Source organism: Thalia democratica, chromosome 4 (genome assembly GCF_965202585.1).
Source record: "Thalia democratica chromosome 4, ktThaDemo2.hap1.1, whole genome shotgun sequence".
NCBI lineage: Eukaryota > Metazoa > Chordata > Thaliacea > Salpida > Salpidae > Thalia > Thalia democratica.
In genome coordinates, this window is record NC_139168.1 from 7,188,308 (window position 1) to 7,214,441 (window position 26,134).

General features: G+C 26.7%; 3 protein-coding genes across 3 annotated transcripts; all 3 read right to left on the reverse strand.

Annotated features, from left to right (window-relative positions):
• Nucleotides 1-2,683: 2,683 nt before the first annotated feature.
• Nucleotides 2,684-3,682, reverse strand: LOC145832955 (dual specificity protein kinase CLK1-like). Its single transcript, XM_082940158.1, has 2 exons — nucleotides 3,207-3,682; nucleotides 2,684-2,993 (listed from the first exon to the last, which is right to left on the reverse strand). Exons 1-2 carry the CDS (start codon nucleotides 3,680-3,682, stop codon nucleotides 2,684-2,686), a joined length of 786 nt encoding a protein of 261 aa, XP_082796284.1.
• A 4,806-nt stretch (nucleotides 3,683-8,488) lies between these two features.
• LOC145832956 (dual specificity protein kinase CLK1-like) lies at nucleotides 8,489-9,860 on the reverse strand. The gene is made up of 3 exons (XM_082940159.1): nucleotides 9,412-9,860; nucleotides 9,068-9,218; nucleotides 8,489-8,878 (listed from the first exon to the last, which is right to left on the reverse strand). Exons 1-3 carry the CDS (start codon nucleotides 9,858-9,860, stop codon nucleotides 8,489-8,491), a joined length of 990 nt encoding a protein of 329 aa, XP_082796285.1.
• A 14,826-nt stretch (nucleotides 9,861-24,686) lies between these two features.
• On the reverse strand, nucleotides 24,687-25,685 carry LOC145832958 (dual specificity protein kinase CLK1-like). Its single transcript, XM_082940160.1, has 2 exons — nucleotides 25,210-25,685; nucleotides 24,687-24,996 (listed from the first exon to the last, which is right to left on the reverse strand). The coding sequence occupies exons 1-2, from the start codon at nucleotides 25,683-25,685 to the stop codon at nucleotides 24,687-24,689; spliced, it is 786 nt and encodes a 261-aa protein (XP_082796286.1).
• Between the last annotated feature and the right edge of the window lie 449 nt (nucleotides 25,686-26,134).

Below are 26,134 nucleotides of genomic sequence, written 5' to 3' on the forward strand. Positions count from 1 at the left end.
ATAAAAAACCCTGTAGACCAAAACCTTGGCTTAGATGGCACTAAATAATTGTTATTAAAATATAACTAAAAATAAAAACTTAAAATTATAATGGTACTTAGTCGGTGTAACGGTATTTGATTTATTTTATCAAAAGTACAGAGCTGGTACCTACCATTGTTTATTTATTTTAACACATACGGTGGTAAATAAAGTTATATATAATGGTTAAATCTAATAGAGACCTTTAAACTCATAAAGGCTCTAAATGGAATTTTATTTGAACTGTAATTATTACTTAAAAGAAACAGTTTAATGTTTTAAATTTATAGCTAAATACATATGTTGTTTGTGATATAAAACTAGAAACGATCATGTAAATCATATAAAAATTAGATTCATTTATATACAGCAGTAAAATATTTAAGAGCTAATTGCCATATATATTTGTATCTGTTAGTTTAATTAAGATGCACATTATCCAATACATGGACATATAGTTAGTGTTATTCATTACTATATAAGTTGCTTTATTCAACTTAAAAATATAGAGCAATTAAATAATTTATAAAACATACCATACACATACAACTAAAGTGTAAGTGAAATTTATGCTAAACTAAGTTTAAACTGTATAAGACTACAAAGTGATGACGTAATAATAGTAAAAAGGTAAAAATGAAAAATATTACATAATTACTTGAAAAATCGTGGACAAAAACAGTCTGATTTATTAAAGTCTAACTTAAAAGACGCCTAAACTGTTTTATACAAGTTAAGACGTAAATACTTACTTGTGTAAATGGAAAACTTTAGCGTAGATTTTCCAAAATTTAAGTTGTTGTGGAGTGACAACGATACTAATTAAAACGAGAAGTTAATGTACTCACTTACTTTGTATAGTTTATCAAGTAACCAACAAAAGATGTTATCAGACCTGCTGATCAACAAAGTAATAATACATATAATCAAAACAGTGGTCAAACTTGAAATAGACATATACCAAATGTTAAATGTAATATAAATTAAATCAATGTACCTACTACAGAATGTTACTTAACATATAAGTTTTAGTAGATAATTATAAATGCCATAACAACTAAACAAATGATTAGCTTTGATGTATTACAAACTTGCCATAACTAACTTTCAATAGACCTTTATACACAAACAAACTAAGATGTAATTTATTTACTAGACATACTAGGTATTTAATACTGTGTAACAATGTAATTAGTTAAATGACGACAATAAAATGATCCTGATAAATAAAATTACAAAGTAAGTTGAAGTGTTTATTATAGAATAATACCAGGCTGTCTACTACAAATCTGTAGCGTTTGTAGTACGACACCAAAGATACATACTATAAAACATAAAACTTTACTTGTAATTTATATATGTTAATATTGAGTTTAAAAGAAAAATAACATACCGAAAAATTGTGCGTAACTACTCGTACATCAAGCAAAAAACTAATTAGGTGCCGACCAGCATAAGGACGCGGCCTAAAGGACGGCTTTCGTTATTTGTGCAAAAGTCCCGGGAGCAAGAGCTGCAAAGGTGTACAAAGTAAAACAAAAACTCTAATTAATTTTTTTAGCTTTAAAAACACCAATTGCCAATTTATTTTATTCTTCACTAACTTGTTTTTTTTACTTTGTTTGTATAACTTTGTTTCGATAAGCGACCGCTCGTCTGATACCAACGAGTAAAAGAAATATGACCGTTAAAAATATGTTAATATGTTTATATATATACTTTATATTATATAAAGTATATGTTTCTATTTTTAACTAACCAGTGTACTACTGATTTTTTTATTTTTAAACGTTAGCTTTAATACTATATCTCTTTCTTAAATTTCTATCTATTTTAGAATCTAGGAAAAACAAGTTTGCAACTGATGGTCTACAATTAATCTTAGAAGCTGCCATAAAGGCATATTTAAAAACAAAAAGACATTCAAAAAAATTATGATGCGACAAACTATAAAATACTATGAATTTTTGTCTTACTTCATTAAACTCCGGAAAACCTTGTTAGAAAAAATTTACTTGCACTGTTTTGTAGCTTTGTTTTGTTTTGAGGTCCTATATAAAAATATTTTATCTATTTTCTAAAAGTTAAAAATATTCATTTAATATCTAAAGAATACGTTTTATAAATGTAGGCTACACTTTTTTACTAATCGAGCAAATTAAATTACAAATTTTGTTTATAAGGGTTAAACTACTGAAAACAAAAAATATAGAAGCAGGATTAAAAAAAAAAATTCTAAAGTTTGTTTTAAAGTAGTACAAAACAACTTTTTTTATTTTATAAATAACACAAGGTTTTCCATCTCAGTAACGAAAACAAAAAGCTACTGAGTTAAAGTGAAAATAAGTGCAACAAAGTAAAAAACATAGTAGTCCATAAAACAAACACAAAAGGTTAAGTTTCCTTTGTTGATATTACGGTCACACAGAAAAATTACCATTTAATTTTCTTCTTCTTCTTCAACTAAGTCTTTCAGTTTAACTCTTGATACTGGATTTCGGTCAATCATCCTATTTATTAGTTTCCACAATAACTTAACTCTATTTTGGTTATTAGTGTAAGAACGCATCTTCTTTGATTCGTAAAGCAAGGTTTTGCCCTTTATGGGTCCCAACTCTTGCTCATTCAAAATATCAACAATTTCCCCGTCTTTAGAGAGTTTTCAGTTTATCATTTCAACTTCATCGCCAGTAAAATTCTCTATCATAAAATGGATCATCCGGAGCAATTCCTGAACCGTCAATGCATTAAAGAGAACCTTTCCTGTGAAGAGTTCGTATAAAGTGCAGCCGATCGACCAAACGTCGCATGGATACCCAATTTTATGGCCCATTATGACGTCAGGGGCGCGGTAAGGAAGTGTCGTTATGACGTCATAGTTGAAATCTCTCTCCCAACGCACAGAACCAAGGTCGCACAGTTTGATGTCGGGCATAAAGTAAGAAAACATTTTAGTCTGGTCGTAGTAGAACCTGTTTAAAAAAAGTATTTATTTTTTAACATATTATACTATAAATAAAGACGAATCAATTTGTAGTAAATAAAATTTAAAAAAAAAAAAAAAAAGTCATTTAAAGTGGTTATAATTTGTTATAAACAAACATCTTCAAGAACAGTTAATAGAGGCATTTGATTGGTAAAAATTATATTGAAGTAAAGCCTTCATGTCCTGTCAATTAATTAACCTGTTTAATAAAATATTTTCCGGCTTGATATCGCAATGCAACATTCCGTTTTTGTGAAGAAAATTCACCGCTTCAACTAGCTGCTTCGCCATTATTCTAACCTCTTGCGCTTTAAACGGCTGTTTATTAATCTCCATTGCCTTGCTCAGATTGGGGCCGTAAATCGGGTATACCAGGCAAGCCAAAGTGTGATCAGTAAAACCATTGAGTACCTCGACCAAGTGGTTACAATTCCCATCACCGTCGTGCAGACTGTCGAAAGCTTCCCGCTCATTGTTTCCATACTCGTGTTCGACGGCTTTAATAGCAACGTTCCGGTTCGTTGAAACGTCAAGGCATTCATAGACGACACCGTAGGCTCCCTTGCCGATTTCCTTGAGAACTTCGTATGTGAAACCATTTCCATGCAAGTTTCCAACGACAGTAAGTATATCTTTCAATTTTTTCAATGAGTTTACTGGACTTGAATTGGACATTCTAATTGTATTTTAAATAGTAGTATAATTGCTGTGTACACGTTATCTATTAGTAATTAATATTAATATAAGGATATATTAATAGACTTAAAGGGTCTTATTAATTAAAAATAAGTTGAATAGTAATAAAAAGAAAATATTTTACTTATTAGAAACTTTGAAAATAGTGAAAGCTTAATTTAGCTGTTAATTTATCATCGTTGTTTTAGAAAATTTCTTCCTAACATCTATTAATTAAAATGTAGTTTGTCTATGAACTCATCTAATGTTATAGGAATGATCTAATTTTGATAACATCTACAAAACTCAACGTTTTACAGCTTAAGTTGTTATCAAAAATTAAGTAAAGAAATAAGTTAAAATGAATATCTTTGGAAAACCACTATTCAAAAACTAAATTTAAACTTTAGTGAGAGGAGTTTCTAAGTCTTTAGTAGATAAATTGTGTAACACTTCACATAATTTAGAAAAAAACATTGTTAACATTTTTTGAATTTTATCTTTTTGGTATTTATTTTACCTAGTTTCTTCATCTTCAAATGTCATTAATAAATAAGTTACTCATAATAAGTATTTCTATTTATATTTTTCAATTTGTTGGTAGTATTTGAAGATTTTAATACTAGTATAGTATACAGATTACGTGAAAAATAATTGATACTCTACTTGCTATAGAATGTGTCTTTGAAAAAATACTTGTTTTAAAAATTTTTAATTAATTAATATTATTAAGTTTTTTTAAACTGTAATTTACATCATTGGTTTTATTATGTTTGATAGAGTTGCACTGAACTTTAGGTCACAAGTAAAATATGTTTTTAGTTTAGTTTTCATGTCATAATAGAAAATCACAAGCTGATTTACGAGAAAATGATACTTGCAGATAACTACAAGGTTTTTCGTAGGTTCATTAGATGTTAAATTTAAATCACTTTTGATTTGAATTATAGTTTTTTACATTATACTAACATTAAACTTTTGTTAGGAGTGTGACAATAAAAACACATTCTTTAAATGTCAATCAATATATATTTAAAAAAAAATTTAGCCGAAAAAGTCAAATTTCAAATATAAAGATAGTCAAAAATAGATTAAGTAAATTTTAAAATAAAACGGTGTGTATCTTGATGACCAAAGGTCTTTCTATTCAGCTAGTCCTTTGACTGAAATATTCGAACATTGTTTTGTTATCATGATCCTTTCAGTAATAATAACTACCTAATATTACTTGTTTGTACACTACATGTACACGTTATGAGCTTATAAGATAGTTATTAATTAAGTAAAAATTTATATTATTAAGTTTCTGTATTTGTTAAACTAATGATGTTCGTGTTAAAAGACAAACCAGACTCAAACAGTAAATGGTCACAGATAAAAAAAAAGTAACAAAAATAAGGTCTTAAAGTTTTTTTGGTTTATCTGGTTTTTACAAGGAATCTTGTGTGTAAGTTACGTCTAATAAAAGTTTTTAGCTGTTTTATAGTAATTTTTTATTATAGATATTAAATTTTATTGTGTTACAGGGGTTTCTGCAGCATATTCAAATAAAATAAAAAGGTTAAATTTCATAAAACAAAGTAACAGGTGCAGAACGTATTCAAAAAATATAACAGCACACATTTAACTTTTTTTTTGTTTTTTTATTTTTTTTAGTTACAGTAAGTAGGTTTTAAACAATAGAGTGTTATTATTTATTTTTAAATATTTTAAGTATTAACCAATAAAAAGTTTATGTTTCAGACTAAAAGTGTTATAAATAAGCATTAGTAACAGACTAGTAACTACTGAAGAAAAACGTAGAGCCTAGTTTTAAAATTTTTACAATTTTATTTCAATCATTTAAAAAAGAGTTTATAATGTACTATAAATTACAATGCATAACTTTTTTTTTGTTTTCCTACTGTACTTGGTCCACAAGCTCAATTTGCAAACTATCTGATCTGCTAGTATAAAATGCTAAACTAAAATGCTGTTAAATTTTAAGTTAAATAAGTTTGTATCAAAACGTACAAAGATTAAATATGTAAGGTACCAAATATGCACGAAGGACTTTTTTGCACGAGAGAATATATTTTGCACGAAGGGTAACTTTAGCACTGAGAAACTTGTAAATAGATAGATACTACTATTATTATAACTCTTACTACGAAACTTTACCATTGGTCTGTAGGTTTTTTTTTCTTGTCATTTTTTTATTAATTTTATTAATTTACTTTAAATGTTTCTTAACTATCACTGTTGCCCCTTATCATTAATATTGTCGGTAACTTTGCTTTATTATTATTTAATTATTATTTTTACATATATATTTTATCTACATATATTTTTACTATCACTGTTGCCCTTAACCTTTACCTTAGACAGGTATTTTTAATTATTTTATGCTTTTTTCTATTTATTGACTCGTTTTTCCTTTTACTTTTGTGCAAAAAAAGACCGATAGGACAAATTATATAACATTATGTTAACCCAAAAATAGTTATTTTTCTATTTATATAGGATCTTTATTTTAAGTATTTTACTTTTAAACTAATTTTAAAGTGTAATAAATTTGTAAATAGTTTCTTAGCTTATTTAATATAATACCAATCTAAATTTGTTGAATAGTTGACGAATAACTCGATAAAAAATAATAATGACTTTTGTCACATAATGAAAAATTAGATACTTTTAAACTTTCGTAAATTAAAGTTATAGTTTTATTTTGAGATTAAGTTTTTTAATGCAGCTTAATAAAGTTCAATATAAAATGTTGTTTTAATTTGTATTGTTTTGTGGGCGGACGGGTAAAATATAAACAAAGACATTTTTACACGGAAGGTAATTTTTTGCACGAGCGAAAAAAGTATAAAAATATTAAATAAATACAAACAAGCAAAAAAAATTAATCAAAAACAAAAAAATATTAAAAAAAGTTATTAACCGAAGTAAGGGTTAGTGGTAACAGTGATAATAAACGTAAAAAGAACCGAGTAAAATGTAATAATTAAAAAAACTGTGATAGTAAAAAACGATTAAAAACAAATTAATTAAAATCGAAAAAAAATGCTGACTGAGTGTGAGGGGTAAAAGTGATAGTATTAATAAAAACGTAAAAAATTATTAAAAAAAAAATTAAAAAAATTTGACCCTTGCAAAAGTGTCTCCATTTAAAAATTAGCTTTCGTGCAAAATCGAGACTGTGCAAAAATATTTGCGTTCAAAAATGTGTCATCGTGTAAAAGCAACCCCTCCAGCAAAAAGGTCTTTGTGCAAAAGTGTTTTTGTGCAAAATTGACCCTTAAAGCATGTTAAACAGCTACCCGTTTCGTATAATATTAAAATTGAATATTTTTTTAGCTTAACTGATTAAAAAATAGTTTTTTCTTTTAAATCTAAGTACAAACCTTTTTAATGTGGAAGTACGTTTAACATAAAAACAAAAATTAATCTACGTGATTTACATTAAAATCACAACTGATAGTTTTTTTTTCTGTTTAAAATTCTAGACACGCATTAGACTATATCTGCAGTGTTTAGTTCAAAATATTTTTGTATACGAGGTCCTTTTACCTAACTTCTTAAGCAACTTTTTAAAATAAAAACTAGTCATTAACACAATCATTTATAAACAATCTTTTTTTCATCATTATAACCCTTAAAACAAGATGAACCTTAATAAATCAAATAATTAAAAATAACTCTTTTAAAGTTTTTATAAAGGCTATTTTAATAAAACTTAAAAATCGTCGGAAAAGTTTATTGTAGCACAGAATTGAAAAAAATACGAGTTTTTGTGTTACTTCATTCAGATTATAAAAACAATACTTTATTATAAATTATTTGCAATAAATCAATATTTTATAAAGAACTTATTATGTTTTCAAGCAAAAATATAAAACATGTTAGCAAAATGGGTTTTTGATACTGATAAGGTTTATAAGCTGTCATTACAATCACCTCTTCATATCCACAGCGAAATAATTGCAAAATACATTGTTTAACATGTTTTATATTAATATGACATTATAATAATTCATAAATGCAGTGAATTCGGACTTTTTTTAAAACATTTTAAAGTTTAATTTATACAAAGTCAGTTAGTTTTTTATTGTGGTTTGACGTACCTATATCATGTATTTGGTAGGACGATTTAAATTCTTATGATAAGACTGACATTACTATGGTAATTTTTACTCAATTGACCTTTTTTATTAGTTTTTTTATTAAAGATAATGTTTATATAGATTTTTTCTGTTATAGTACTCTCAGTAGTTACAAACTATTTATATAATTGTTTATCTGTCTACCATAATCTCTATTAATTTAACATTACGGGAAGTTAGTAACTTATCTAATTATTTTTCTTTTTTATTATGTGTCAATTTACGTTTAAAAATTTTTCGACAAATATCAAAGATTGCTAGGATAACTTTTCAGTTGATATTATATTAATTTTGAGTTACAGTCCCTTTAGTGTAGTTTTTACCAATGTCCGCAATAATGTTTTACTACAATGTCCGCAAAAAGTATGAATTTTATAAAATGTCTCAATTACAAACAACAAGAGTATTAGTTGACATTTAAGAGTTTATCTTCAAGTACTACAAACCACTTAGTTATGCCTATTATTATCACGTCTAAGTTTTATGTCTAAGTAAGTATTGCGAAATGGTAGGAAGTAAAAGTAAAAATGAATCGTATTTTAAATTAAAGTATAAAACAAACAAATGAGTTATTATTTTTATTGAGGTAAAAAACCTAATCATTCTACCTTTAAAGACATTTTGATTATTTAAAATCGATAAAACTGTTTGTAATTGTTTAGATCAAATCTTTTAATTTCACTCTTGTTACTGGATCTACATCTAGCATGCAAACAATCAATTCCAACAAATTCTTTTCGCCAGCGTTGTTCTTATCAAAATAAGACTCTAACTTCTTAACTTCACCTTTAATTTCTGTAAACTCTGGCTTTTTCAAAATATCTACATTTTCCTTATCTTCAGTCAGTTTTTGACCAACTTTCCTCTTTTTATCATCTTCGGTCAATTTCAAGTTAATCCTTTGAACTTCCTGTTTAGTAAATTGAGCAATCATCAAGTGGATCATCCTGAAAAGTTCCTGAACAGTATCCACCTTGAAAAGCGTTTCTCCTGTGAAAAGTTCGAACAAAGTGCAGCCGATTGACCAAACGTCGCATGGATACCCGATCTGTTTAAATAAAACTAATGTTAAATTTATAAATCCTAGTTTGATTACAAGGCAAAACATACAAGCACTTTGTTTATAAGATTACATTTCTTTCAAAGATAATGGCTTACTCTGTTTAAGATATTTAGTTATAATAAGTTGCTTGTTTATGTAAAATGGTTTACTTTCTTAGTAATATACTCAAACAACCTTGTGACCCATTATGACGTCAGGAGCGCGGTACTGAAGTGTTGTTATGACGTCATAGTCGAATTCTTCCTCAAAGTAAACAGAGCCAAGGTCGCACAATATGATGTCAGGCTTCATGTAAAAATCATTTTTCGACTTTTCGTAGTAATACCTGTTTATTAAAAATTAAATTAACTAATTATCTTTTATTTATTAAATTTAGTTATTAATAAAAATCTCTATAGTGTTTAACAGAAAAAGAAATATTTTTTAGTAAGAATTTTAATGGCAAAAAAAAAAGAAGTTGTTAGTTGTGTTATACAAAAGTAACTTTAAGAGTAAAAAAATTGCATAAAACAATTAACCTGTTTAATAAAATATTTGCCGTCTTGATATCGGTATGCAACATTTTATTTTTGTGAAGAAAATTTGTTGCTTTAATCAGCTGTTTAGCCATGACTTGTACATCTTGCAACTTAAACGGTTGATTATTTTTTTCCATAGCTACTTCTGTATTAGGTCCGTAGACTGGGTAAACCAAGCAAACTAAGCTATCCTCCTTAAACCAACTAAGTAATTCAATCAAGTAGTTGCACTTTCCATCAGCGTCTTTCAGACTCTCTGAAGTTTCCAACTCATTTGTTGCATGCTTGTTGTTCATTGCCTTGATAGCAAAGTTTTGATTGGTTGTAATATCAAGGCATTTATATACAGTTCCGAAAGCTCCCTCTCCAAGTTTGCTGAGAACGTTGTATTGGGATCTCAGCTTTTTTCCGATGAGATTGTTTTTATTTACTTGACTTGATTTAGACATTTTTCTTTTATGTAAACTTCTAATTTTCATTGTAAAATATTTTTTAAAGTTTTTATCTAAAACTTTTATGTTACACTCACTGCTTACAAGCCAAATAAGTATTTCTCAATAGTTCTGAGTTGAGAAATACATAAAATTAAGTATCATAAAATAATAACTTTTTTATTAGAATTATTAATTAGACCTAATGATTTGTTAGTTTACTTGCTAATAAAATAACACGTTGTTGTAGTATTACTTTATATAATACTGATATGTAGTACTTAAAATTGTTTTAGTTTTACAATAGAACTTATCTTCAAAATAAATAATAAATTTAAAAAAATATTTTCTTAATTTTAATGTTATTTTGTTTCTTTGTCAAACGAAAGTGATAAACAAAACAGTTAGCTTTCTTAATGTTAATTGTATTATATTTTATATATAATATGCTTGTTGACACTTTTTAGCATTTAGCTGCTAAAAAATACTGCAGGACTTTTTTGAAGCTTTTTTAAATAACACTATAAATATGTTTATTAACCACTTTACATTCATTCCCTTCTAAAACTTTTTATACACACATAGTTTGTTAGCATAAGAAAATACTTATTTTTATGTTTGCTTATAAACAATGTAGCCGTTATTAAATTACTAAAGAATTTATTTTCTGAAAGCTTTCAGGCCTTTGATTTTATCAAATTTTTGTTCAGTTTCAAAACTTTTTTTCCTATAAAAAATGTACTCAAGCGTGAAACAATTTTGAAATAAACTAAAAAAATAAAGCTAGATTGTTTTTTTCTATATACTAGCTTTTTGTTTTTTTGTAGAGCAAATTTATTATAGTCATAAAGTATTTAAACAAAATAAATAATTTAGTTTGAAAAAAACAGTTTTAATTGTAATTCAAAGTTTTACTTAAGACATATTTATCAATAAAAACTGAGTAAAAACTGTAATATAAGTAAACATAACATTCTTACAAGTTCTAATATCAAAGTATGTAGTTGATAAAATGTGTGATTTATCATGCAAAAAATATTTTATATGCGCAGCTATATATAACTTAAAACTAAAAAAAAATGAAAACTTAGATTTTTTGTTGGTGTTTAAAATTGCGGCTAAGTCTAGTACATTAAAAATAATTAATTAAATTATTTTTTGTTTACAAATTATTTATATATATTTTTAAATTTTTGTTGCTCAAAATCTTTTAGTGAATAAAGTTTTGTATTCGTACATAAGTAATAAATTAATAATAGGATGACTTTATAATTTACAAATTTGTTTAAATTTTGTAAATACATTAGTTATTTAACCTTTGTAAAAAAAATAGTAGCATGGACATATAAAAAATCAGAAATAAGTTTTGATGTTTTTAAATTTCAAAAACAGAAAACTAAAACTTTTAATTGAATCAAAACTGTATTGTAACTACTAATCTACATTATATAACCAGTCATTTACTTAACTAAATAAAGTTATTTATTTACTTTAACGTAGTTAAGTATTTAACGTGTAAAAATTAAGCTGGTGTCTTTACAAACGGAAACAACGACACCTGTGTATGCATTTTATTATGTGTTTTAACTTTAAGTTTTTTAACATAGTAAATTAAATTTTAATTTCGATTCACTCTATCTGTAAAATTTGTTTAAGTATTATAACACAAAATGTTATAAAACTTTACAAAGTTTAATCTCAAATTTTTTTTTAGTTTAAATTAAGCAGTATTTATTTCGGCTATACTTTAAAGCTGTTATGTTTTCTGCCATTAGTAACAGTTAATGATATCATAAACAATCGTGTGGTAAGTTTATAATTTATTAGTTTTTTAATAGCGATGATCGATATTTATAAAATAAAGGATGTATGAAATACTTTATTCGTAGTATTTCATAAGGTATTGTTAAAACAATTTTTCAATAAAAAAAAAAAGAATATAACACAAACTGTGAATTAATTTCAGTTAATTAAAGTCTAAATTTTAATAACCAATATAATTTAAGGCTAAAATGATTTATTTTAGTCAAAAGTTACCTAAAGTTATACATTCTAACTTTTTTTTATAAAAGAAAGTCCAGCTAAACACATTATAATAAAGTAAGTATAACATTGTAGGTATATTTAGCAAAAGTAATAAAATCCCGATTAACGAAAATAATAAAGAATAAAGAATTTATTAAATAAAACTACCGAGTTCGGCAAAATTTAATCCAAAGAAGCTTTTAAGCAGTGACTGGTTTTTTAATCAAAAAATAAACAGCTAATGCAGTAGGAGCAATATTAAAATTATTTTCTTTTTACAGAAGTTTCAAACTTTTATCGTTTTTGTCTGTGTGTAAAATACTTGCTTTCTATTTTAAGTTTTAAACTCGTTGCAGAATAAGTGCTGTACAAAAAATTTAAAACTTGAAATAAAATTGATTTTTTAATGATATTGTGGAAAAGGTTTTTCAATTGGAATAAAGTAAAGTAAAAGGCTTCTAATTCTCATTTGCTGATTTAGAAGCAGAACTAAGATTTTAAGGCATTATTACAGTATGATTAATAATTAAGTAAAATTACAAAATAAATTTAGTGATGAAAATATTTTCTTGTTCAGATTAAAAACTTAAAAGTTTAAATGTTGCTATAAATTTAGTCTCGTTAATAACATCAATAGCAGTTTCATTTATTTCGGTAAAAGTTAAGTTTTTTTCCAACGATTTTAAACATCTTTATAGTTTTTATGTGAAGTTTAGATAAGTGCTAATAGAAGTACATTAATGTTTTCTGTAATAAAAAAGTTACTAACTAGTCCTAATTTGATTCAGTAATTAAATTATATTGAATTTATACTTTTTAATCAGTTGTAAGTTACAGTTCAAATCTGTAGATATCACCAGTAATTATATTTAGTAGCATAAACTGACATCAAAGATTATAAACTTTATTAGTTAAAGTTGTTCTTAATAAGCATACTGAGAATACTGATTACTTAATTGTTATAATTTATTAGTTCATTATTGCAAGTATAAATATTTTTTTATATCTCTTAATTTCAAGTACTTTGAAATTTATTTGTTTATAGATTTCGCTTTATATTAACGTAGCATATACAAAACAAAGTTAAGTAAAACGTCTTTATAATTATTCTCATATTAAGTCAATAAGTAGTAAATAGTCAAAGAAAAATTAGATACTTTTAACTTATCTACAGTACAATTTTGTGTATAAAAATCAATATATGGTTCTTTATTTTAAAAATAAAGCCATACAGGTCTACATTTTAAATTATTTAAAGGTATATTTGTATATTTTTTAAACTCTGCTGTTTTTAAGTAGTACATTGAGTATAAACTGTGTTTATAAGTTGATATTAAAGTATAAAAGACCTTAATATTAGTTGTAAGAACTTTTAATTTGAATCACCCGTTACCAATGTAAGGTTCTACAGCTTTTGTAATTTTTTAAAATACCTGTCATGCAGTCACAATCTAAGAAAAACAGTGAGAAAGTATTTCAATCCATTTACCAGTATGTTCCAGTATCTAGCAGTTCTATGACTAATCAAAATCCTGGAATCCATAGTGCCAACTATTCGACACTGACCAAGTTTCCCGGATCAACCTACAGTATAACACCTTCTGATCAACAAAAGGCTTACGAACAATATCGTATACAAAATTTAACAAATAACATGATAAACGGCGGAGTACCTCAACAGGCAAGTAGTGGAACAAGAATATTGAGGGGTGTTGAAACTTATCCACATTTTACAGCTTTTTCTGACATTCCAAAATCTTTAAATAGTTCTGCTCCACCATATTCTCCAAAATTTGGTGGTACGAGACCTTACAACACCAACCAAATACCTTATACATCGAGCGTAGCTCCTACGAAGTACTTGACTAATACTGATTTAACAGCTTCCAGAAATAATAGTGCTTCAAACAATTTTCGCTCCTCATGCAATTATGATTTATCTGGTGGAAGATTTCTCGGAAGTTACCTTCAAAAAGAACCCAACACCAGTAACCACAACTTGCCGATGTTCGATTTCAATCGTGTAAACTCCAAATTAAGCAGGGTCATAAGAAATCAGCAGTCAGATCACACGCTTTTAGAAGGACTCGAGCAGCAAATAGACCGTAACCACAAAGCGTATGAAAGTCGCTTTTATTCGCTTGATCAGAGTGTAGCTGATAGTCAAAACCGTTTTGATAACATTGACAAGCGCTTTGACTATCTTGATAAACTTCATGATGATGCAAAAGGCGAAAGAAGGCAAAGGTGCGCAACCATTGCAAGTGTGTTACAAGTCGTTTTTCTAATTGCAATAATTGTGTTATTGTCTGTACAGTTGTACTATATTAATCAGCTCTTCTCCAGTTTCTCTGAATAACTTTTATAAATTAATTTCAGACTTTATTGTGATCCCCTTCTTTTTCAGTGTCACTTTTATAAGTTATGTTCAGCTCTTTTTTCATACGCTTTTAACTCATAAATGTATGCATATTTTACCGCCTAAGCTGTTAATTCAGCGATTTATGTTTAATCAATATGAATAAAATTGAAGAGTTAGTATATTATTTTACTTTATAAGGTTGAAAAAAATATTTGGTATCAGTGTTACACCCGAACAAAATAAATAAACTAACAATAGCGTAAATAAATTAAATAGGTAATACATTTCCTTTTAAAAAATTTTTGAACAATTTTTGTTCCGTCATAACTTTGTGAAATTTTTTTTATGTTGCCGAACTATTATTCTAGTTATGCACAATATTTAATTTTTAACGTCTTAATTTTTATTAGTAGTAAAATAGAAAATTTAATTTTTTACCATGTATGTAAGTATTAACTATTACCAAACGTTTAAAGTAGATTTTCAGTGTACTGTTTGCGAAACTAAAAAATTATTGAGGTATTCTTATTGTGTATATTAAATAACTCGTTATTCTTAAATTGTTTTTTTTTTCGTTTTAATTTAGCTTTTCATACTTTTCATAGTAGAATTGATTCGTATAGAGTTTTCCATTATTACCAATATAGTATAATGTTTGTAGGACTAGTTTTCTTATTTCAAGAACCACTTACACAAATAATAGAAGCATTCACCTCAAACACTTAACTTAAAGAATTTGTAAAAAAAAAAATTCCAGATTATTTTTTGAAAATACTAATTATGTAAAAATCCTTATATTTCATGCTATAGAAGACTATATTTAAGATTTTGACAAACGCCTAAAGCTAAAGCAAAAATTTTTTGTTAATATCGAACTAATTACCGAGAGCTTGAACAACTTAGCACTTTATTAGCTAAAGAGTAAAAATATCAAATGTAAAATTATTCTGTTCAAAAAACGTTGAAAAAATAACTAAACTTTATTAGTAAACAGAAAAATTTAATAACACAAAATAGATTATTTTGTTTTTATTGTTTTATAAAACCTTTATTAAAATCTTATATATAAAAAGCATTTTACTTAATCAATACGAGTTAATTAAAATTAAAAAAAGTTAGGATTAAAATATTTAATGAGTTAAAATTTTTTTAAGTGGAATGAAAAAAGCGCATAAAAAATGTAGTCAAAAAACTTTATTTGTTAAAAGACCTTTTTACTATCGAGCTACGCATCAACTATTTACTTTATCTTTATTGTTTTATGAAAATAATATTTAACATTAATATTTTGTATTAAAAAAAAACAAAAGAGTAAAATACTATATGTCATAAGATAAACAATACACTATAAGATATTTAACTCCGACTAAATTTAAAAATATAAGTGGTTTGATAACTGGTAGAGTTAGCTTAGCTTAAACTATAAACGTATGCCTAGTGACTTGTTTTGAGTTATAAATACTTATCTTTACCTATAGATTTAACAAAAAAAGTAAACGTTCATAAGTTAACCAAATTAAAACAATAAAATTTCAAACAATGTAAAATTGGCATAATTAGAAATAACACAAGTTTTGCTTACTAGAATACTTTTAAAGAAGACAATAAATACATAGTGTCCCATATAAAAGAAAATCCTAATTTACCAGTAAATTATTAAACAGAACCATTTTAAGTAAACAAACCACCAATGTGTATTAAATTTTACATTGTAGTTTTACATAATTTTTATTATATATTGTTATATGACTATTCAAATTTGTACAATAAATATTCTGCATATTGAAACTCCAAAACAAATTTAAGGGTCACAGCTCAAAAAGTTATATATATGATACAAAAGCGTTTGTAGGTATAACTGCAATTTATATAAAAAAAAACTATTTTTAATTTTCAAAAAAAAAGCTAATGGAAAATATAAAAAATTACTAGAGAACCTTATTTTTAAATCCTTATTGTAGCAGAATTTATACGAAATATTAATATTTTTACAAAAATAAAGGTTTTTAGGTAATAGCTACAGATAAGTACACGTTTTTTTTTAAATATTTTACATTTGAGTTGTCGCCTTTTTAACGTTAAATTCAAAACGAATGCTAAACACTTTTTATTGATGATTTACAGAAGTTTCTCTACAAAAAAAAATTAATTTTCATTATCATTTAATTTTAACAAACAGTTTAATCAATATGCTTTAGTACGGAGTTTGCCGAATTTCGATCCGCATAATCTTAAGGTATTTAGTTATATCTATATTGTGCTTTTTACTTTTAAATTGCTTATGCAGTAGACTAATAGCTAAACTATTCACATCAAGAGTTTTAACAATTCTCTTGTTCGCTTGTTTGTAAACTACTTCTGCCCATTTTGAATTTTTATTTCGATACATAATCAATCTCAAGCATGGACTTTTTATAATAAAAATAAAAAAACACCGTGGCTTGGGTTTTAAGTAAAAAGTAAAATGCTGTTGATTAGGGTGCTGATAAATACGGCAATCTTTGAGTTTTCTGCTAAAGTTTTTTAACTACCATACAACCACCATTTGCAAAAATTTAGCTGATTAAAAAAATTTTTTAGACGACGTTTTCTACTTTCTGATAACCATCCAAATGCAAACTGTATGAGAAAAACAAAAATTGACTTTAAATTTTTTACTCGATTTTGCTTTTAAGTGGCCCAATATTACATAAACACATTGTTCACATTTAATAAGATTCAGAGAAAGTTTTATGGAGTTGCTTATTTTTTTTCTTTAAAAAATTCAAGAAAATTTACAAAAAGTGATAAAAATTACGTAAAATCGAAAAACTCCTTAAGCCACCGAAGCCGACCTACTGTTTATTGTTCTTTATTTTCTTACGAACCAATATTACGATAGGAAGGCGTAATGAGGTATAAGTATGTTTGAACTACCATACAACAACCTTGTAGAAAAATTTAGCATATTTGAAAAAGTTTTTATAGACGTTACTTTATATTTTCTGAAAACCATCCCAATGCAAACTGTATGAGAACGAAAAAAAAATCGACTTTACATTTTTATCCGATCTTTTTTCATATTGGGCCAATAATCACGTAAAAACATTGAGCACAATTTAAAACGATTTAGAGAAAGGTTTATGTAGATGCTTAAATTAACAAAAAATCAAGAAGCCTCCTCAAGTACCGTATTCGAAATACAGTTGATTCCTCTTTACTTTTAAACGAATCAATATTAAGTTAAGAATGCATTACGAGAATTAAAATTTTGAAAAAGTATAATAAATGTTTAGTTTAGAAACAATTTTTTTTAAGAAAAATGTTTCAAGTTCTGCTTAAAATTAAATCTAGTAGTTTATGTGAAATACAATTTTAATTAGTTAGGTAAGAATCGAATTTTTACAAAACGATATAAATATTTATACTTTTCATTGAAACAGTTTAGATACTTTATAACATAAATGCATTTTCGTTCTCTTTATTAAAAAAAAAACTTTAAGTTATTAATTTCAACTACTTTAAGTAAATGTAAACATTTAGTTAAACTACTTTGATTTTGTACTTTGTAATCAGTTGAAAGTTATATGTAAGGCTGTAAACATCACCGTTAATCAGAAAATGCAGCATATATTAACATTACAGACCACAAATTTTATTAAATATAGATTGTTTAATAAGAGGAATCCATTCAGAAAGCTTAATTAGTTTAATTTTTTCGATCATACTTACGTGGAAAGTAAAATATTCTTTATATCTAACCGAAATATTACATTTTACTTTTGTTGAAAGAAACTTAGGTTTAAAATTTACAAAAGTAAAATTTTAAATTAACAAATATACAACCAAATTGAGTAAAATTATTAAACTTCTTTACATAAACTTTTAATCAATCAGTAGTATTTAGTTAAACAAGTCACAGGTTTTATCAAACAGAGTTTATTGTTTGTTTTATAGTACAACTTTGTAATAAAATACTTAAAAATTTAAAAGACAAATTTGTTTCTTAAAAACCTTACCATAAATGTATATCTTTAAATTCTGTTAATTTTAATATATTAAGTGAATTTTTTTTTATTATATAATAAAAAATATAGTTTACCATCATAATAATTGTAAGTGTTTTCTTTGAATATTTTCAAAACAAGTAATACTCTTGCAGCTTTTGTATTTGATTAAATTAAAACACCTGTCATGCATTCACAACCGAAGAAAAACAGTGAGAGTGGCTTAAGATCCAGCAATTTTCCAGTATCAAGCAATTCTATGACTAATCAAAATCCTGGAATCCAGCAAAACAGAGTCAACTTTCCTACACTGACGCAGTTTTCTGAACCAACAAGCATTATAACACGTTCTGATGCACGAAGTGCTTCAACATTATCAAATATTATTCACTCTGACGGACAATATACTAATCTAAATTTCGTATTAATTGCAAACAGTATGATGAAGGGCGGAGTGCCTCCAGCAGCAGATTGTGGAATAAAAACGTCTTTATCGAGTGGTGTTAATAGTCATCCAGCTTCTACAGTTTCTTCTGACGCAAGTAGCATAGCTCCATTACTTGCTGCCAGTTCTAGTAATTCGCGGTCAATAAACACGGTTACAAATCAAGTACTTTCTACAACAAATTTAGTTCCTATGAACTATTCGGCTAACAATGACTTATCAAATTATGGAAGTTTTATACAAAGAGGTTATCAACCGATCCAATCCCACCCTATCGATGATGATGACACCTCTAACCGTGTATCAATATTTCGTTTCAACTTCATAAACCACACATTGAACGAAGTTGTAAGAAACGAGCAAGCAGTTATCAATCGACTAAATGGTATTGAACGGCAAATCAAAGACAACCAAGAAGCGTCTGTGAGATGTTTTAATTTGTTGAATCAGAGTGCAGATAGTATACAGAAGTGTTTTGATAGACGTTTTGATGATCTTTATAAAAAGTTTAAGAAATTTATAACGGTTGCATTTATTGTTGGTATAATCTTGAATATTTTCTCTTTTGTATTAATTATAATGTCGGCTGCACAGTTGTACTATATAAACCAGCTGTAATAATATTTCTCTAAATTATTTTATACATCACTTTTGGTGTTAAATTTATTTTCAAATGCTTTTTTATGCATACAATTCCGCACGTTTTTTATTCTTTTCTTATTGGATGATAACTTATAATTTTGATAACTAGTGATCCAGAATTTAATGCTTAATAAAGCCTTCATAGTTCTAATGTTAGTTTGTCATACTTTTAGTGTATAAAGCATAGTTATATTATTATTTTTCGGATTAAATGCTTTGAAAAACTAGAATAATTTTTTATTTAAGAATAATATATGAATAACATTATTGAAAAATAATTTGATACTTGTTGAAAAAAACAATTATTTGTTTTTTATTTGACAAAATTTCCTCACTACGTTTTATTTTATTGGTATGTAGTTGATATTAGTTTTAATTGCTATAAACGAAAAGTTTTTGATTTCTTGGTACTTCAAATCATTTTAAATAGTTACAGAAAGCAATAAACGAAAAGAAAGATAAATATTGATTAAATAATAAAAAGATAAATAGTATCAGCATTATATATACTAACTATAAAACAAGAAAATAATTCACAAAAAAAATAGAAATGAAGAAAAGCAACCTACCTTTAAGGAGCTGTAACATAGATGCTAATTAAAGTAAAAATTCTTAGTTATTGAAAATAGTTAAACTAAAAAAATAAGATTAAAAAAGTCAACGAAATTTTGTTAGTTAAAAAGATTTGCAGTGCGGACTCGAACTCGGGTCTCTGGATTGGAAGGCACCGGTGGTGACCTCTCCGCCATGATTCCACTTGGATACTATTACATTTTCGAGTATACATAACAAAATTATTTTCATAATCGATGTTTTGGCAACTATCAATGAAACTCGAACCCAAAATATTTTATTGGAATAAGCACAATGGAGTTAATTTGAAACTGTATCAAAAAGTAGTGTATAAATACAACATTAAACAATTTTTGATGATTTTTATACCTTTCAAAGACAGTTCACTTGTTATCACACTATTTCACAGTCAGTTAGTTTTACTAATAATCTAATCGCAACCCTTACCGTTGGTCAGTAATTTTTTTTCTTAACATATTCAAAGAAAGCTTTTTTGTATCATTGCTCATTTTTCGAAAAAAAACTGGAAAACTTACAAAAAGTCATAAAAATAACATAAAATCAAAAATTCCACAACAAAACTTCATTTGAGTCGTTTCAAAATGTTCACAATCTGTTTGTGTGTAGCCACATTTAAAATAAATCAGCTTAAAACTCCAAGGTCGCTTTTTTTTGATCCCATTTTGCATTGGCGTGGAAATTAGAAAATCGGTTAGAGGTAAGGTGAAAGTTTCTTCAAATCATTTAAGTCAACACAGAAAAATTAACACCAAAGCATAACTTTTTTAACAACTTTTCTAACCATATTTTAGTTCTTTGTGTTTTTTTTTAATAAAATTAGAACTATTCTATTCAATTTATGTTTTTTGAATTAAGTTTATACTATTCGTTGATATTTGTAAATACCTTCTGTTACGGAATTATTGTTTTGAAAACGAAATACTTTTGTACATAGTAAAGTTAAAGAATAATTTAAGATGCTGACTAGTTAAACCTAAAATATAGATAAAATTTTATCAATAAAAGTGTGTACCACCGGACTCGATCTCGCGACCTTCTACTCACGCATCGGGTCGGCGATCGCTGAACCACACAACCACTTGCTTGTTGACTTCAATGCTGGTATATAAACTTTAAAAACTTTAGATTTAAATAAGTTCATTTAGTACTTATTAGTTTACCTTTCTGTAAATTGCTATTATTTTTTTATTTGAAACATATTTACAAAGATAAGACTGTTTTTTTTTTGCACATAACGTTTACGTGAATTTTAATACTTGAAAGTTTTCCATTCAAAAGCTGCATAAGCAGAGCAAGTGTACTTATTAAAGGCAGTTTTGATTTTTGTTGCTTAAATCTAATTTAAAAGAACAAAACTGATTAAATGCTTTGATAATAAGAAAAATTCAGCGTGCAAAAACTTTTTTTTGTACATTTAAAGTATTAAAACTTTATAAATTAAACAAACTTATCCAGCTTTAATTAGCTATTATGGCAAAACAGATGCAAATATAACCTAACAGTTTATATATTATCGAAAATCAGAACTAAAGCAAAGGAGATATATTTCAAAATTAAAATCAACATTATAACAGCATTTATATCACAAAGCAAAGTTTTAGAAACATCACAAGCATTTACGTTGTCGTTTTGATATTTTGTTGAACCAGCCAGTAATGAAAATTATATGGGTATGAATAAAATGTGGTAGAATATCTAAACTTTTAAATCATCAATGCCAGGAATTCTAATTTACCTGCCTGGACTTTTATGTCAAATAAATTCACGTGGTTGCTTATAATGCTGATAAATTTAAGATTATTGATTGTAATGTCTAATTAAGCAGAAGTATAATAAAGAATGTAAGGCTGAACTACATTAATCCCAGGCGTTTCTACAGTTAAAAGACCAAGTTTACCCTTCATTTTACATAGACGAAATGATTTGATTTTTTAAAATAATGAAAAGTGTTAAGGTTAACCGAGAAAAAAAAGATACTTTAAAAAACTTAAACTTAGTAGATGTACTTCAAAACATAGGTAAGTAAGGATATTAATGTCTTTCAAACTAATTAACAGCAAATTTATGCTTAGATATAAGACATTAGAAAACATTGTATATGATACACATAAAAAACCCTGTAGACCAAAACCTTGGCTTAGATGGCACTAAATAATTGTTATTAAAATATAACTAAAAATAAAAACTTAAAATTATAATGGTACTTAGTCGGTGTAACGGTATTTGATTTATTTTATCAAAAGTACAGAGCTGGTACCTACCATTGTTTATTTATTTTAACACATACGGTGGTAAATAAAGTTATATATAATGGTTAAATCTAATAGAGACCTTTAAACTCATAAAGGCTCTAAATGGAATTTTATTTGAACTGTAATTATTACTTAAAAGAAACAGTTTAATGTTTTAAATTTATAGCTAAATACATATGTTGTTTGTGATATAAAACTAGAAACGATCATGTAAATCATATAAAAATTAGATTCATTTATATACAGCAGTAAAATATTTAAGAGCTAATTGCCATATATATTTGTATCTGTTAGTTTAATTAAGATGCACATTATCCAATACATGGACATATAGTTAGTGTTATTCATTACTATATAAGTTGCTTTATTCAACTTAAAAATATAGAGCAATTAAATAATTTATAAAACATACCATACACATACAACTAAAGTGTAAGTGAAATTTATGCTAAACTAAGTTTAAACTGTATAAGACTACAAAGTGATGACGTAATAATAGTAAAAAGGTAAAAATGAAAAATATTACATAATTACTTGAAAAATCGTGGACAAAAACAGTCTGATTTATTAAAGTCTAACTTAAAAGACGCCTAAACTGTTTTATACAAGTTAAGACGTAAATACTTACTTGTGTAAATGGAAAACTTTAGCGTAGATTTTCCAAAATTTAAGTTGTTGTGGAGTGACAACGATACTAATTAAAACGAGAAGTTAATGTACTCACTTACTTTGTATAGTTTATCAAGTAACCAACAAAAGATGTTATCAGACCTGCTGATCAACAAAGTAATAATACATATAATCAAAACAGTGGTCAAACTTGAAATAGACATATACCAAATGTTAAATGTAATATAAATTAAATCAATGTACCTACTACAGAATGTTACTTAACATATAAGTTTTAGTAGATAATTATAAATGCCATAACAACTAAACAAATGATTAGCTTTGATGTATTACAAACTTGCCATAACTAACTTTCAATAGACCTTTATACACAAACAAACTAAGATGTAATTTATTTACTAGACATACTAGGTATTTAATACTGTGTAACAATGTAATTAGTTAAATGACGACAATAAAATGATCCTGATAAATAAAATTACAAAGTAAGTTGAAGTGTTTATTATAGAATAATACCAGGCTGTCTACTACAAATCTGTAGCGTTTGTAGTACGACACCAAAGATACATACTATAAAACATAAAACTTTACTTGTAATTTATATATGTTAATATTGAGTTTAAAAGAAAAATAACATACCGAAAAATTGTGCGTAACTACTCGTACATCAAGCAAAAAACTAATTAGGTGCCGACCAGCATAAGGACGCGGCCTAAAGGACGGCTTTCGTTATTTGTGCAAAAGTCCCGGGAGCAAGAGCTGCAAAGGTGTACAAAGTAAAACAAAAACTCTAATTAATTTTTTTAGCTTTAAAAACACCAATTGCCAATTTATTTTATTCTTCACTAACTTGTTTTTTTTACTTTGTTTGTATAACTTTGTTTCGATAAGCGACCGCTCGTCTGATACCAACGAGTAAAAGAAATATGACCGTTAAAAATATGTTAATATGTTTATATATATACTTTATATTATATAAAGTATATGTTTCTATTTTTAACTAACCAGTGTACTACTGATTTTTTTATTTTTAAACGTTAGCTTTAATACTATATCTCTTTCTTAAATTTCTATCTATTTTAGAATCTAGGAAAAACAAGTTTGCAACTGATGGTCTACAATTAATCTTAGAAGCTGCCATAAAGGCATATTTAAAAACAAAAAGACATTCAAAAAAATTATGATGCGACAAACTATAAAATACTATGAATTTTTGTCTTACTTCATTAAACTCCGGAAAACCTTGTTAGAAAAAATTTACTTGCACTGTTTTGTAGCTTTGTTTTGTTTTGAGGTCCTATATAAAAATATTTTATCTATTTTCTAAAAGTTAAAAATATTCATTTAATATCTAAAGAATACGTTTTATAAATGTAGGCTACACTTTTTTACTAATCGAGCAAATTAAATTACAAATTTTGTTTATAAGGGTTAAACTACTGAAAACAAAAAATATAGAAGCAGGATTAAAAAAAAAAATTCTAAAGTTTGTTTTAAAGTAGTACAAAACAACTTTTTTTATTTTATAAATAACACAAGGTTTTCCATCTCAGTAACGAAAACAAAAAGCTACTGAGTTAAAGTGAAAATAAGTGCAACAAAGTAAAAAACATAGTAGTCCATAAAACAAACACAAAAGGTTAAGTTTCCTTTGTTGATATTACGGTCACACAGAAAAATTACCATTTAATTTTCTTCTTCTTCTTCAACTAAGTCTTTCAGTTTAACTCTTGATACTGGATTTCGGTCAATCATCCTATTTATTAGTTTCCACAATAACTTAACTCTATTTTGGTTATTAGTGTAAGAACGCATCTTCTTTGATTCGTAAAGCAAGGTTTTGCCCTTTATGGGTCCCAACTCTTGCTCATTCAAAATATCAACAATTTCCCCGTCTTTAGAGAGTTTTCAGTTTATCATTTCAACTTCATCGCCAGTAAAATTCTCTATCATAAAATGGATCATCCGGAGCAATTCCTGAACCGTCAATGCATTAAAGAGAACCTTTCCTGTGAAGAGTTCGTATAAAGTGCAGCCGATCGACCAAACGTCGCATGGATACCCAATTTTATGGCCCATTATGACGTCAGGGGCGCGGTAAGGAAGTGTCGTTATGACGTCATAGTTGAAATCTCTCTCCCAACGCACAGAACCAAGGTCGCACAGTTTGATGTCGGGCATAAAGTAAGAAAACATTTTAGTCTGGTCGTAGTAGAACCTGTTTAAAAAAAGTATTTATTTTTTAACATATTATACTATAAATAAAGACGAATCAATTTGTAGTAAATAAAATTTAAAAAAAAAAAAAAAAAGTCATTTAAAGTGGTTATAATTTGTTATAAACAAACATCTTCAAGAACAGTTAATAGAGGCATTTGATTGGTAAAAATTATATTGAAGTAAAGCCTTCATGTCCTGTCAATTAATTAACCTGTTTAATAAAATATTTTCCGGCTTGATATCGCAATGCAACATTCCGTTTTTGTGAAGAAAATTCACCGCTTCAACTAGCTGCTTCGCCATTATTCTAACCTCTTGCGCTTTAAACGGCTGTTTATTAATCTCCATTGCCTTGCTCAGATTGGGGCCGTAAATCGGGTATACCAGGCAAGCCAAAGTGTGATCAGTAAAACCATTGAGTACCTCGACCAAGTGGTTACAATTCCCATCACCGTCGTGCAGACTGTCGAAAGCTTCCCGCTCATTGTTTCCATACTCGTGTTCGACGGCTTTAATAGCAACGTTCCGGTTCGTTGAAACGTCAAGGCATTCATAGACGACACCGTAGGCTCCCTTGCCGATTTCCTTGAGAACTTCGTATGTGAAACCATTTCCATGCAAGTTTCCAACGACAGTAAGTATATCTTTCAATTTTTTCAATGAGTTTACTGGACTTGAATTGGACATTCTAATTGTATTTTAAATAGTAGTATAATTGCTGTGTACACGTTATCTATTAGTAATTAATATTAATATAAGGATATATTAATAGACTTAAAGGGTCTTATTAATTAAAAATAAGTTGAATAGTAATAAAAAGAAAATATTTTACTTATTAGAAACTTTGAAAATAGTGAAAGCTTAATTTAGCTGTTAATTTATCATCGTTGTTTTAGAAAATTTCTTCCTAACATCTATTAATTAAAATGTAGTTTGTCTATGAACTCATCTAATGTTATAGGAATGATCTAATTTTGATAACATCTACAAAACTCAACGTTTTACAGCTTAAGTTGTTATCAAAAATTAAGTAAAGAAATAAGTTAAAATGAATATCTTTGGAAAACCACTATTCAAAAACTAAATTTAAACTTTAGTGAGAGGAGTTTCTAAGTCTTTAGTAGATAAATTGTGTA